The sequence below is a fragment of the Mercenaria mercenaria genome, chromosome 7, assembly GCF_021730395.1.
Source record: "Mercenaria mercenaria strain notata chromosome 7, MADL_Memer_1, whole genome shotgun sequence".
Classification (NCBI taxonomy): domain Eukaryota; kingdom Metazoa; phylum Mollusca; class Bivalvia; order Venerida; family Veneridae; genus Mercenaria; species Mercenaria mercenaria.
The window spans coordinates 79,979,637-79,995,455 of NC_069367.1; the positions used below are offsets into that span (position 1 = coordinate 79,979,637).

Consider the following 15,819-nt stretch of genomic DNA (forward strand, 5'->3'; position numbering starts at 1 on the left):
GTTTCTCCGTTCATCAAAGCATTGAACTTTTTGTGGCAAAACCTTGCACTATTCGTCATGAATTCCGTTCCAATATTAACCTGTTCTCTACAGTTTATCTTTGTTTTCTGTCTCTCTTAGGCGGAGAACACCCAACTGGTCAAGAGATCGAACTTGCTTCTTTTAGATTTGAAGTCTTAAGCCTTTGATGAAAAGAAATTCACCTTAACTAATTAATAATTATATTAACATTATTTAATTATATTAAATACTTCTCTATCTGTAGTTATGCCAATGTATTAGACGAGATAGTTAAGCTGATACCATTTACAGCTGGTATTGTTTTTGTATTGGTGTAAATTAACCGACTGGATATCTTTAACATAAATCTTTAAATGGTATGTTTAATTGTTGAAAAAAAGATTTGTAAATCATTAGCGTATAAAACATGGAGAAATATCATAATATTTGGATGTTCATCCAATAACATGGTATGTATATCTTTTACAATGTTGTATTTTCACATTTTCTCTTACTTTTGTTATTGATATTTTATTATTATTTTACACAAACGTAAATAAACTTGCAAACAGATCTTGCAGTATATAAAATTGTTTCAGTACTTTAGGAATTTAAAACAAGTGCTTCACAAGTTTTACAACAACAAAAAAATTCAGTTCATTGCATAACATTTCACAATGAGATAAATTATTTATCTATGTTCAAATGTTATATACATCAACCGCATGAACTTTTCTTCAACACGTTATATGGAGCCACGTTGAGATTTGAAAATTGTACCTTTTTTTTGTTATTTATTTATATTATATATTATACAATTATTGAATGGCTTACCGGCCAAAAGTCAAAGTTAGAAGAACAAGTCATTAAATAAATGTTTTATGACGTGATATCAGAATTTGTTTTCAAGTTTTGACTAGAGCGCTGTTATATTGTGTCAGAGATGTTATATTTTGATCTTTCAGATCGTTCAACATGATTTTTATTATTATGGTATTGGTGAAACATGTTTAGTTTTTTAGCTCGAACATACGGCATGTGTGGTTCCAATACTCTCGCTATCTTAGTTTTAAATATTGTTAAATCACCCCTTGGATATGGTTCCTGCTTTTTAATTTTGTCTTTCGGCAGTTTCTGTGATATTCAGGCCCCGGAACCTCAGGTTCCCCTTTCCAAATTCAAGGCCATTGTTTTCGCGATTAGGGTAACTGGAGACCATACGCCGCTTTTCATGGAATTACACACTAGTGTATCTTTGAAGGTTATATGCTTACAGCCGTATGAACACATCTGCTGTTGTCTCTGAATTGCTTTTTTGTACTTGTATCATGATTATTATGTAAATGTTGAGTTCTGCTCAAAACGGAGACTAGAGGGTGTTGACGGTAGCATGCATTTCCACTACCGTCCATAAACAGGCCCAATTAAACCGAGCCTGCAACATATTCATTTTTGTCGTGTTGTGCGACCTGTGGAGTTTCCACTATTTCTATTTTAGCCCACCAAATCTGGCGTTGAACTGCAATAGCACATATTATCATATGACTCCTTCAATATATCCCCGGTTTACTGGGATAATAAGTCAAACATTTTGTCGATGAATAGTCAAATCTGTTGGCATTCGAACCCTAGGAAATAGTTTTTACTACTGACCAGCAAATCATTTGATAAGTGTAAATCATGCACCTGCTTTTCATATCATGGAATCATGTAATAATATTGTAAGAAACAGGTAACCATAATTATCTGCTTGCAGATCACGATTCCTTGTGGACAACTACACCTCATTCTCATCATTTTGACTTGCTTCCCAAGACACATAAATGGAGGTATGTTTTGCTTTTTAATGTCAGTATATCGTATCAGTTTGTGTTAAACAATGTATTCTTGCCCGATATTCCATATCCTTCTTCAGTTCAAAATCTTAGTCCGTAGTTTTAAATCAGTCTCTTTGGAAATAAAATCTGTGGTCATACTAAATGCTGAGGTGGCATGTGATTAATTGGCTGAGCACTGAACAGTTTCTTTCTTAAAACTTAAAGTTTTAGTTGAAAGCAAATTTGTTTCCTGAAGTATTCTGCCAACGTGACATTAAAACTTGTCTCTTGAAAATTGTAAGCATACAGCAGTCTCGGAGGAGTGACGTCCTACAGTGCATAATGTGTAATGTAAAATAATGATTTCGGTATTGAGAAAATGCCTTTTTTGGTACTATTAAGTTCTTACTTTATGACAATTGGGAAAGAAAGTGGCAGTGAGTGTTTTGAACAAACTTGACTTATTCATTATTCAGTAAGTTTATGTAAATTGAATTATTACAAGCTAGCTTTCAGACGGCACAATAAAAACGAAAATGATTTTATACATGTTTTTTCTCTGTATGAAATCTCGGATACTAAGACTCCTATGTACGATTTATCAAGATTGTCAAAAACTACACACTTAAATTTAAAATAATACACTGCAAGAAGAAATTCTGATCAGACTTTTCTGAAACAATTGTAGCATTAAACATACCAATTTTTCGTGATGTTGATATCAAATCCTGCATAAAAGAAGGTATCGTTATTTACACTTCTCCATGTTTGTCATAATTAACAAAAAAGAAAACCAGATATCTACGTTTCACTAAAGGTTATAATTTATTCTTCTGAATATTTCTGACCTACACTTTTAAGTGACTTTTAACGAGCATTTTACCTTGCCCTGCTTTACAAAGCAAGAACTTTTTTAATACTGGGTGCATTAGTTCGTTTTTGATATGCCTATTGTATTCAATACCAATGAAAAAGTATATTACAACCTACAGACATGTCCAATGATTTGCACAATTTATTTATAAATTGTTTAATTAAGAGTATAACTGTTTTGTGGTTTTGTGTATAACAGCATCGCTTGGTGACCTTTGTATAACAGACAATAATTGCAGCAGCTTGGCAAATTCCGAGTGCAGGAGAATATTTGACTGTACCACCGGGACTTGCGTGTGCCGGTCAGGATATGGAAACCAAAATGGCAATGGATGTGACAGTATGACCTTTTCATCTTTTATATTACTTTTAACTGATTTTTTTTTCATTTTTGTTCTATTTGCAATACTGTGCGAACTAACTATGTGGTTATGCTTGTAGTGAATTGCACACTGGGCAAGTATCTCGAAAAATGTCAGTAGACGCATATTTTTGTGTGAAGGAATTACCAGTTCATACGCGTACATTTAAAAGTAATCCCTTGTTGATAAAATGCTATGGATCACGTGTTTAAAAATTTAACAATAAAATTATATTCAACTCTTTTTAATAGGCTCAATAAGTGTTAATGAATGGTTTGGTATGGATCAATGAATCTTATTTTGGAGTTCCGCTTAAGCCAGCTGGTTTTCCAAAATCCATTCCTCCATTAACTGTATGCTGAATATTCATAGTTTTACTTGCTTTACAGGAAAAAACTTTGAGCAACGACAAATAATAAAATAGTACAATTGTGCTAAAAGCCTTACTTTCAGTCGTACGTTACAGAGCATGCACACAAATTTTAAACGTTGTTTTTGTTTTTCTTTCTTTTTTTTTCCATTAAAATGTATATATTTCAAGTGATGTTTGGACTGTAAATACAAATATAACAAGGGCTGTCCGTACGACAGCCCGCTTGACTTTTTTAGTGCTTGATTCTGAATTAGAGCTTTGCCAGTAAAAGAAATCCATATTAAAAAGGGACATAACTCTGTCAAAATTCGAAACAGAGTAATGGGGATTGTTTTTCCTGGTGTAGACTTTAATAGTAAATAAATATTTTAAGTTTCAAGTCAAAAGCTTTAATAGTAACAGAGATATTTGACTTTTTCAAAAATTTCAACAAAAAAATCTATGTTAAAAAGGGGCATAATTCTGTCAAAATTCAAATCCGAGTTATGGGGCTTATTTCTCCTGGTGCACACTTTGATGGTAAATAAGTATTTTAGCTACAAGGCAATACCTTTGATAGTAACAGAGATATTTGACTTTATCAAACTCTTGGACCAAAATTTCTAGGTTAAAAAGGCGCATAGTTCTGCCAAAATTCAAATCAGAGTTATGGGGGTTGTTTCTTCTGGTGTAGACTTTGATAGTTAATAAGGGTTTTAAGTTTCAAGTCAATAGCTTTGATAGTAACACAGATATTTTACTTTATCAAAAAACTTTAACCAAAAGTTCTAAGTTAAAAAGGGGCATAATTCTGTCAAAATTCAAATCAGAGTTATTGGGATTGTTTCTCCTGGTTTAGACTTTGAAAGTAAATAACTGTTTTGAGCTTCAAGTTAAAACCTTTAATAGTTACAGAGTAAGTTGACTTTATAGAAAATTTTAACAAAAAAATCTAAGTTAAAAAGGGACAAAATTCAAATCAGAGTTATGGGGATTGTTTCTCCTGGTGTAGACTTTGATAGTAAATAACTATTATAAGTTTCAAGTCAATTGCTTTGATAGTAACACAGATATTTGACTTTATCAAAAACTGTAACCAACAGCGACGCCGACGCCGGGGCGAGTGCAATAGTTCTACTTTTTCTTCGAAAAGTCGAGCTTAAAAGCAATGTACAACATTTCTATTTGACATTGGGGAATTTCAATGTTTTCTTTGCTATGAAATAATTAAATTACAACATGAACTTTCACTATTCATTATATTTTAAGGTATTGCTTTAAAAGTTTAGCTTTTTATCATTTATAGAAATATTACGTGGATTTGGCCAAAGTTGCGGGTCGGCTTACTACTGTAATGGAGCAAACCAGGAATGTGACACAACGACAGGCAGATGTGCTTGTACATACTGGTATGATTATCACTCTAAAGCAGGAGAGTGTGTTCTCCGTACATACAAAATCTTGGGAGAGACTTGCGGTGGCAGGTATTCTGTGCCTTGTCTTCAAACGCTTCTAGATTCAGGTAAGTCAAACAGTGCTAGCCTCAGGTATGTCAAACACTGCTATACTAAGATAAATCAAAAGCTTCTAGACTCAGGTAAATTAAACAGCGTTAGTCTCAGGCAAGTCAAACAGTGCAAATAGTACCAGTCTGTAGACTGAGGCAAACAAACAGTGCTATATTAAGGTTATGAAGCAGTGCTAGATTCAGGTAAGCCAAACAGTGCTTTTCTCATAAAAATCAAATACTTCTAGACTTAGGTACGTCATACTGTGCTAGACACAGGTAAGTCAAACAGTTCTAGACTAAGATTAGTCAAACAGTGCTAGACTCAGGTATGTGAAACAGTGCTGGACTACTTGACTAAGGTAAGTCCAACTGTTCTAGACTCAGGTATGTCAAACATTGATAGACTCAGGCAAATCAAACGCTTCAAAGACTCATGTAATTAAACGCTTCTAGATTCAGGCTAGACTCGGGTCAGTCAAACAGCGCTAGACTCAAGTAAGTCAAACAAAGCTAGACTCTTCAGGCAAATCAAACACTACTAGACTAAGATATGTCAAATTGAATTTTGTTACAGATGGACCTATTTATACTCTAAATGTACTACCTACAAGATCCAAACTCTGTAAACATACCAAATGTATTTTGACTTCTCGCCAGCGGCTTTCATTTATGTACTATATAGATAGTAATAAATAGTATTTATTTCTTATTTCCTTTGAACAATGTTTTGACAACTTGGATTTAATGTTTGACAGGAGGACAGTGTGCCAGTACATGTAGCTGTCAGTCTGGATATGTAGCTGACACATCCGAGTCATACACCACGTGCCGGTCACGTAAGACTTTTAAAATCATACCTTTTACTTTCTTAAACACTTGGTGGGTAATTTAATGACATTTTTGATGTTATTTCTTTCGTAATTGAAGCCTCAGCTCTATTACTGATGACATAATATTGTTTTGCTTCGGTATCCGGTGATACAACTGCTAAATTTATGTCAAGTAATGGAACCGATACCTTCAGTTATCTTAGCATAAGTGTGTACATTTGATAACCAATCTTTGCCTAAAGAATTATGTTAATATATTTATTTGTTGAAGAGCTGCATTAACAACAGAAAAAGAGTTCAGAAGCATGGTATAGATCTAATTTTAATAACATCTGTATAAAATCCATTGGAAGCATTATATTTGATTGAGTAGGTTTATCATATATAATGAAAAATACTGTAAAGAACCAGAAAATATAACAACACTGAATCCAAGCTCGGGGAAATATTTTACTTTTACCACACTAGACTTATGGACTTGCCTTTCGTTTCAAATTATTGAATTTTCCAGATACCTATCAAATGCAAGTTTTTATTTAAACTTTTAAATGAAGTAAAACGAAATACCCAGCTTTTTAGATAATCTCATTCAATGGGGCAAAAATAGTATAAAACTGATTAAACATAGATTTGTAATAGGAATCTAAAGAAAGGAATCTTAGATGGGGCCTTTTTATTCCGAAAATAAATCTCTTTCAGAATGAACGAAAAGTGAAACAAGTAATAGAATGTTGCTTAAATGTGAATAGCTACTATTAAGGCATTTAAGATTCGTGTATAGAAATGCATAGAAACATGATTATTCATTTGAACTTCCAATAACTCGGTGAACAACACCTGTTCTACAACGAAATATTAATGCATGTAGCAGATATAACTTCTCTATGCAGATAGCTCTATGTATGTGTAAGATGTAAAATGAGGGTATGAAACACATATGTAAAACCAAAACGTTTGTACAAGTATGAGTCAAAACGAGTGCAAAGAAAGAAAGTGCAAACTGTAGTAGTGTTATACTGTCGTTCAATTTCTTTTCAGCGCGATGGGGCGAAAGTTGTCAGTGGTCACCGCTGTGTGTCGTTTCATTCAATACTTCCACAATATCAGACGACACATCCAGCAACGTTCCAACGTGCACCAACAACATATGCACATGTCCTCCATCACATGAGCATAGATATGTTAATGGTTATAATTTGTGTCTAAGTGAGTCGTTTGTGATTTGTTGTCTTAATATCACAATGTCATTATTGATACACTCTTGAATACTTTTAGATAAGACATAAACAGTACCTGAATCATGTTCAAATTGTTTATCTTATTTTATTTTATCCCAAACAGTTATATGTCATTGAAAAGAATCATTGTGCGAAGTCCTATGCATCTGCTTCATTTATTGCGCGTATCAGTGTATTTGTTTTCTCTTTTTTTTTAAGTTTAGTTATCTAAGAAATGCTTTAAAAAGAAATGTCCTTCCAGTACAAATAAATTACTGTAGAATCAAGGAAATAAGTTCATAAGTACACCAAAAGCTACAAAAGCAAGTGCTTAGGCTTACTGGTACTGATGATAAACCCGGACAGATGATAAAGTCGAACACCTTGGAAATATTCGATTGCAGTCGGTTAATTATAAAATTGAACACACCATCTAATAGTTTCCACTTACAACACCAACTGGTGTAAACAAAAACAAAATTGGTAAATATTCTATATAAATAAATGACTTACATAAATTTGTATAAAAAATATTTATCCAAAATTACTGGGGAAGAGGGTGTTTTTTGCGCATGCTCACTGTCGAAACATGAAGGCCTGACATTTGTTAACTTTTCATTACTTGATCATGAATGACTGTTGCAGCTTTTTGGGGAAAGTTTCAATATAATAATACCAAGAAAATTTTGTAAATGACAAAGGGTTCGAATTTATCATCAGTCAACGTTCATAAAGTCCCCTTTTTACATACCCCTTTCAGGCCCTCACTTCGTGCGAGCTTACTAAATATAAATTTGAATTAAGTTTTCAGCAAAGGTTAAGCTTTATTTTGATACCGACCATTGATTTCAACTTGTAGAAATAAAAAAGTTACAGGTAAAAAACCTCATTTTCTGTTCGGGTTTATCATCAGTACCAGTACGTAGTTACTAGTGTAATATTTCTTTCACTGTTCTAGATAGAGTGGACGCTGGTTTTGAGCGCTACAACAACGGTGAGAATTGTACACACTTCAGTGAATGTCAAAGTTTCCTTTGTGTGAAATGTCCAGGTGCAGCAAGTGGTGTTTGTATGACAGGTAAGTAGACCAGCACTTCCATTTCTGTTGATTACCGGGTCAAAACGAAATTCAATATCCTGATAATTATTTCATATTAAAGACATATTTTACTCAGAGTACATACGTTTTTGGTTCTAAAGGTTTGCTTTTTATATATTTATACACGAGCATTTTTGTGTTTTACATGCCATGCCTTTTTGTTTCCATTACGTGTGTTAGAGATTCACCTGGAGGGGATAACTTTTAGTTACACTGTCCCGTGTCTTTGGAACATGTTGGGGGTAAGAGTGAGGTTGGGTGCGCACCATAAACCGGTTTAAGCTCCCCAGTGGTGTTTTTGCCACTGACCGTTCCAAGGCGGTGCCCCACTGTGTTCCTTTGTTTGTTCGTTTTGTCCTTGTGTGTTGGCTTTGTGTGTATGCGCGTGTATGTGTATGTGTGTGTGTGTGTGCTTGTTGTGTACGCGTCTGCGTGCTGTGGGTTTCGTTTTGGGGAGGCTGCGTGTTTGGTACGTGGCATTCCCTGTTTTATATTTGTCTATGTTTTGTATGTAAAAATAAATGTAAATACATTGTACATATCAACTGTATCGTATCATAACATCATCCAAATAACAAGAGCCGTCTGCTATATCTACTACAGTTTCTGTTTGTGGCGGGCCTAACTGCTGTGTTCTGTGCTTTCGGAAATTCTACCATTGCCTTTTTTAAGATCGAAGAATAAAATCGAAACATTACGAAAAAGGGCGTTTACAAATAACTAGTGATTGAATAATCAAAAGTCAGTACAAGTTTGCAAAAGAGATCCTTATATGTAATCTAAGTACATCTACATCGTATATGTTAAATGGAGATAAATTTCAGACATGCTCAATACTTTGAAAATATATTGTTCATTTTTAAATTAAATTAAGAATTAAAGTTGCTACATTTGATAAATGAATATCAATATAATTTCATTTTTTCATTTTGTGAATTTCTTACTAGCTAATAGCTTCCTTTACGTTAGTTTGATATTATTCAGGTTTGTCGTAAAATACCATTTTAGTGATGTATATTTAATATATATAATATAGTGTATATAAATCAACTCTGGACCAGTTGATAGACTATCAAGTTCAGCTATAAACCTATCAGAAAAGTATATTGATCATACACTTATTGAATCGTTTGATTGAAATAATATTATACTTTCCAAGATCTGAAAGACCGATAACTAATAGTTTTGATAATTGACTTGAAGCCATATAATGAGCGTTTTATTACATGACATTAGAAAAAAAAATCTTTCATTTTAAGCTCGACGTGACGAAAGTCAACCGTCGCGAGAGCTCTTTCGATACCCGTGTGTATACACTTTATTTACGATTCTCGTCAAGCTCATATCTAGGTTATTACCTATCACAACTAAATGCCTTCCCCATAATATTTGATATCTCAATAACTACACGTCACATCTAAATTAAACTCACCCCATGATATCAACTGAATGACCTAGGTTCTATAACTTTTGATATTATTTTTAATTTCCCTTGTTTTATTATAATAATAAAAAAAATAATGCATTCTGTAAGCTGCTGTAAATTGGAAGTGGGAATATCTTAATGATGTTCATACATTTTGTGTGTCCATATATCTGTCTGTCACCCCCTTCTCACGCACTATCCACTGAAATGCATTCTCCCGAACCCTCTTTAAAATTACATATATATTATACTTTCTGTTCCTCGTATTTTGTTTCTCTTTTTTTTTTTGCTTTTTTTTTGTATTGTGTGTTTATGTCGCGTAACCCCATCCTCACATAACCACCCCTACCAACAACCACCCTAAAATTTTAGCCGTAAAACCCCGCAATTTTTACTGTAAGTTCTTTCGGGTTTCTTGGTACTGTCTGTGTTTCCTGTCACAACCACCCCACACGTTACCATCTTCCAGATTTTTGTGTCTTGTGTTTGTTGATATTGTCTGTTAATATTCCGTCACAACCACCACGTTACAACCACTCCTTCTACCCCCATCCATCCCAATCCAAAAATATATTGTTTGTTTCTTCTGTTTCTTGATATCATTAACCTCCACATAAATATTTTTTTTATTTTTTTGTGTTTCTTGATGTTGCCTCTTAGAATCCTGTATTATCTTGGATTAAGCCCCTTTCATATTTTTTAATTATATATTTACTATCATTGCTTCTTGTGTTTCTAACACAACCAATCCCCATCCCCCATCCAGTTACACACTACAATGTCCTACTAAGATACTAACAAAAACAATGCTTATGCAGAATGGAGAGATAAAAATAAGTTTGACAGATCGTGAAAACTAATGACAAATTTTAACAGGTGTATGATGACTCGTGACCTAATTAAATGTTTGCTGTTATTTCTACCTTCCAGTTTGATTTTCTTAAAATGACTCTTCTATATTGTAGCTTATAATTCATAAATTAAAACAACGAAGGAATATAATTTATTGTTATCTTACAGTCGTTTTGTCTATCTAAATCACGTAAGAATTCCTATCGTTTCAGTCATTTGTCACTAATTAGAGCAACTCACGGTGTTGCAATCATACAAAACACATCCCCAATTTTCACATAGATATTGAGGATTTATCTAATGTATTGGAAACAAAATTTTAATACCAACTGCATGTGTATTGCAATAATGCTAAAATATCTCAGTATAGCTTAAGAAATAGTGTACTCAGCTATAAAACCATTTTATGTGAAACAGATTCAGACAACACAGGTAAGTTTGCATGGTTTTAGAGAACTTTGTTGCATGAGAATAGTTTGGAGTTAATGATATACTGAACAATTACAGAATCAAATGGTAGATTTATTGATGCATGCACCAGGATTTATCTAAGACACGTATGCTACTGAAGTAAAGAACTGTCTTGTAGGGACTGAGCTTTATATTTGCTGTATTATACTCTTATCTATCAGAAATTCTCCCAAACAAAAACATAAATTAACTTCAATTCATTCAAAAAAATAGTTTTATATGTTTGGTGTTGCTTTTATATATTCAAATTTAATGTGGACTTTAGTGCATGTTTTCTTCTTATATCTATAGCTTTCCGAAATTATTGCGGGCAATACCCTGTAACACATGTAAACAGTAGAAAGCGTCACATTTTATTAGCATGTTAACAGCATCCTTATTGATCTATGTAAAAATGAGGTAATTAGCCAAGATACATTGTCATATACATTTTTCAACAAACAGTCTTCTTCGTATGTATTTAAAGCAATGATTGGAAAATTGTTTTCATTCCTTTACTTATGCATACTACTCGTACTTGCAGATTTCATTCTTGTAGAAAACGTTCATTTGATTGACCGGAAGCTCTGCATACGTTTGTCTGCATACAAACATACTTGCTCTAACAATTGATATAAACATTTCAAAAAGGGGAAAAAACGACGTGAAAAGGGATATTACATGGTGGGTTTATTATATAACAATTGTAGACCGTCCTTGGTCATTATTATGTTCATCTAGCTTAAAGTTATAATTGTGTAAGATGTTATGTAGGCAAATTTCGAAGTATTCGAATCTCAGCCTTGCCGCTATATGAAAAAAGAGCTATAAGCTATATGGCTTTGAAGGAAAGAATCACGCTGAGCGAAGTTATTTCTCATAGTCATTTTCTCTTTTTTATACACTCACAACTGTAGTTGAAAGTAACATCATTAGAAGTTTTAGACATTTTTCAAAGCCAAATTCTCTTTGTTTGCTGATTTGTGCAGTGCTGAGCTGATGATGCATGCATCTTTACCGTATTTTGCTCTAGAAATATTGGAAATAACACGGTGTATAGTACCCAGAGGAGACAGCTCTCAAGTTGATTGGCATGTGTCGATCTGGATTGGTTTAGCGATGGACTTATTCCGTTTTGGTACCAACGGAAAATTTGTAGGTTCACCTCGGTGAATGTTTAGTCTTCAAATCCAAGGCAATATGTCATCTGTTCATCTCCTTTTTTCTCACGCATACGACTTTGACATTTAATAAACAAAGTACATGTATGGATAAGAAATCAGTGCAACCAATAAATAACAAAATTATCGTGAACACCATCTTTAAAATTCTGCATGCATACATGTACCTATTATTACTGTCTTTATTAAAACCACAGTGTACTAATGAAATTATGTTATAGCCTAAAGAATGCTTGTTATTAAGATCTATTTTTTATAGATAAAATTACTTTAACGAAAAGACCATCTCGTGTTTTTATAACAAGAGCACGCATGTAGCTGAATGTTTCAAGGCACAGACACATACAGCTCTTTGGATGCTTTTACGTAGAGGATTCTTTGACCACTCTACCGACAATTAAAGTCAGCCATTCTAATTGCCATTTTTCCGGGACAGTTGAAAACTGGCGATGAAATAACTTGCAGACATTCAAATTGATCATAAAAGTTAACACGCATGATGTTTTATACAGTATATATTGGTTTAGTCATGTTATATTCTATTTTTCCATTTTGCTGGATAATTACCAGGCTTGAATATACAAAAAAAATATTAATTGTATGTCATTGTTTGTTTCAGAGTACTCGGAAGCTGTATCTATACACTACATGTCTGCAATAAGATGGATGGGCGGACTATTTTTATCTAATTTAGTCGTTCTTTTCTTTTGAAGTAACTAAACATTAGTTGGCAAAGTACCAAGTTTCTCAATTATTACGCATACTTCTGGAGCGCTTATTGAATGTTTTAGGAGAAAACAACCGTTCGCCTATAATTAAAAATCTGAAATTGCAGACCACCATTTCCAGTTAGAATGCAAGCGACCTGAATATATGTAGGATCTAGATATCTCCAGTTAAATATAGAGGACTTTGAACAATCAACACACCAGCAAGGTTTTTGTTCTATTACATTCATGATACTCTTCACTACTGCAATTTTATGTTCCAAATCAAGATATAAACGTATGCTCGAATTTCATTTCTGAACTCATTAACGGCATGTTTTGTTACATGTTTCTCATAGTGCATATCAATATCACTGTTTTCACTGAGGTCTAGTTTTGTATGTGTCAGCAACAGGAAACAGTTTTGGAATATACCTAATTCGAACATCATATTCCGCATTATTGCTTCGTTGTTAAAAAATGACAAAATCACTTACTTATGTTCACTGTTCATTTACAATTTTCAAATAAATCATTTATCATTTCGCATTTCAATTATTGATATGAAAAAGCTTCAGTTCTTTGGACAACTATGCCGCTTACCAGGTAGATATTTGGCCAAGCATTTATTCCTACATAGACTGACCAGATTTTTGAATTACGATCGTCAAACACGCGGCTTTATACCGGATGTATACAGCATCCAACAATACAACTGGTTACTAGTATTTTATAAATACTTGAAATTTATTACGAGTTACAATGACGTTAATTCTATTTATGCTGATTACCGATTGTACGTAAGTTTGCAAAGTGCACTTATGCTATTATATTATTGTTAAAAACAAAATTGCTTTGCAGTCTGAGCCAGATTATGACATATATTGCAGTTGTTTGCATACGAAATATTTTATAGTTTTAGCTGTATATGAATTTAAGCGTTCATATCAGCGCTATTGTACTTTCATGCTCAACAGTGGGATTTATTTTTATCAGTTAGAGATAGTACCTAAAATTTGAATTATGATACACAATTAACAGACAAAAAGAACTGACGGTGAGTGGTCATATATAACAAGCAAATTCGATGAATTGGTATCCCCCGCCGAAAGGGTTTGTGGTGAGGAATGGCAAAAAAAATATATCCGGCAAAAAGTTAAGGATGTTACTATATATAAGAAGCGAATAATTTCATTAATCAAAATCAATTTAACAGAAAACAAATGTTTAATTAAAGAGTACATAATAAATGTATGATACTTTGATCCTGACTAAAGAATTTATTTTGAATGGTATATGTTTACTGTAATAAGCTTAGCTTTTAAAATTAAATGCAGTTAATTGAAATGTGAGCTTGAAGTTTAGGTGGAACGAAATATTGTCTGAGTGGTTTGGCACCAAGCGTTGCTGTTTAACATGTACATTAGAACATAAAAGAACAGATGTCCTTAAGAGAACACAATCAAGTAAAATATCTTGAACATGGCTGGGGACAAGATTGGTGTAGTTACAACTTAACATGTTGAAGGTTTGAACATTTTTTTTAAAAAAAGAATGGAAATATATATATATATAATCATATGTTTATATTCTTTTTTTGAGGGCGGGGGGGGGAACAAAACTTCACATGTTGCTTATAAATATTGATGGAAAATTAAAAATGGAAAAAAAAATTGGGTGAAGGGAGTGGGGGGGGGGGGGACAGAGGATGCATGATCGGTAGTGGGCATGACTGGGTGGAGGAGCGAGGTGGGTGAACGGTACAAGTTGCATGTTGATAAATATTCATGGAAGGTTTGGAAAAAGTCTAAAATAAGGAATGAAAAAAAAATTGTTTTTTCGGGGGGGGGGGGGGGGGGGGGGGTGGGGAGGGGGAGGGGGTGTGGACCAAGGCAAGTGGGTGACCAGGTGTGAATGCACAACTTCACATGTTTATAATAAATGTTCATGGAAAAGAATGAAAGAAATTTAATGAAATTCTACCTAATGTTAAGTTTGTTATGTACAAATATGTGGATTTTTAAACAATTAAAGGGCAAATAACTCTGAAGTTACAAAAGAAATCCAAACAATCACATTATTATGTTCTAAATTCTGTATAAGTTTCATAGTTCAAGGTGAAATATATCAAAAGTTATGATGCAGAAATTGCCATATTTAGAGTACCCTATATAGTTAACACTAGAAACTTCTAAGGGTCATAACTATGGTGTTACTTGGGCAGTCTGACTGAAACTTGACGGGCCCCATAACTTCATAGTGGTGGACATGTATATGAAGTTTGTTTGAAAAAAATCTAAAATAAGGAATGATTTTTTGGGAGGGGGGCGGGAGGGGGAGGGAGGGGGTGTGACCAAGGTAAGTGGGTGACCAGGTGTGGGTACACAACTTCACATGTTTACAATAAATGTTCATGGAAAAGAATGAATGAAATTCTACCAAATGGTAAGTTTGTTATGTACAAATATGTGGATTTTTATACGATTAAAGGGCAATAACTCAGAAGTTACAACCTGGGTGACCAGGTGTGGGTACACAACTTCACATGTTTACAATAAATGTTCATGGAAAAGAATGAATGAAATTCTACCAAATGGTAAGTTTGTTATGTACAAATATGTGGATTTTTATACGATTAAAGGGCAATAACTCAGAAGTTACATATAAATCCAAACGAAATTGTGTGTACACAATCACATTATGGTGATCTAAATTCTATATAAGTTTCATAGTTCTAGGTCAATTATATCAAAAGTTATGATGCAGAAATTGCCATATTTACAGTACCATATATAATTAACACTAGAAACTTCTAAGGGCCATAACTCTGGTGTTACTAGGGCAATCTGACTGAAACTTGACGGGCCGCAAGAACTCATTGTGGTGAACATGTATATGAAGTATTATATAAATATTCCCAACCACTTCCTAGATATGGCTCCGGACGGACGGACGGAAAGACGGACGGAAGGACGGACGGACGGACAACGCCAAAACTATATCCCTCTGACTTTCATCGGGGGATAATAATTATATATGACCACTCACCGTCAGTTTTTGTATGTGTGTTTGTAATTTTTTTTTGTAAATTATTTATATTATATTATAATATCTAAGTTCAAGCACAACTTTTACGTCTTACT

The 15,819-nt window shown here is 33.6% G+C and overlaps 1 protein-coding gene across 6 annotated transcripts; it reads left to right on the forward strand.

Moving 5' to 3' along the window:
• The first annotated feature begins 318 nt into the window (after positions 1 to 318).
• Positions 319 to 14,187, forward strand: LOC123553834 (cell death abnormality protein 1-like). Of its 6 annotated transcripts, none has more exons than XR_008371846.1 (9): positions 319 to 470; positions 1,757 to 1,829; positions 2,890 to 3,030; positions 4,711 to 4,926; positions 5,670 to 5,750; positions 6,783 to 6,950; positions 7,924 to 8,039; positions 10,756 to 10,770; positions 12,589 to 14,187. XR_008371846.1 is itself a non-coding variant. In XM_045343509.2 (9 exons), exons 1-9 carry the CDS (start codon positions 375 to 377, stop codon positions 12,678 to 12,680), a joined length of 1,002 nt encoding a protein of 333 aa, XP_045199444.2. In that variant the 5' UTR covers positions 320 to 374; the 3' UTR covers positions 12,681 to 13,360. The 6 variants fall into 6 exon arrangements, 5 of the variants coding, with proteins under 5 accessions (XP_053404725.1, XP_053404728.1, XP_045199444.2 ...); XM_045343509.2 differs by having other exon boundaries at positions 320 to 470; positions 7,920 to 8,039; positions 12,589 to 13,360; XM_053548750.1 differs by lacking the exons at positions 10,756 to 10,770; positions 12,589 to 14,187 and adding an exon at positions 11,822 to 12,550 and having other exon boundaries at positions 7,920 to 8,039.
• The last annotated feature ends 1,632 nt before the right edge of the window (positions 14,188 to 15,819 follow it).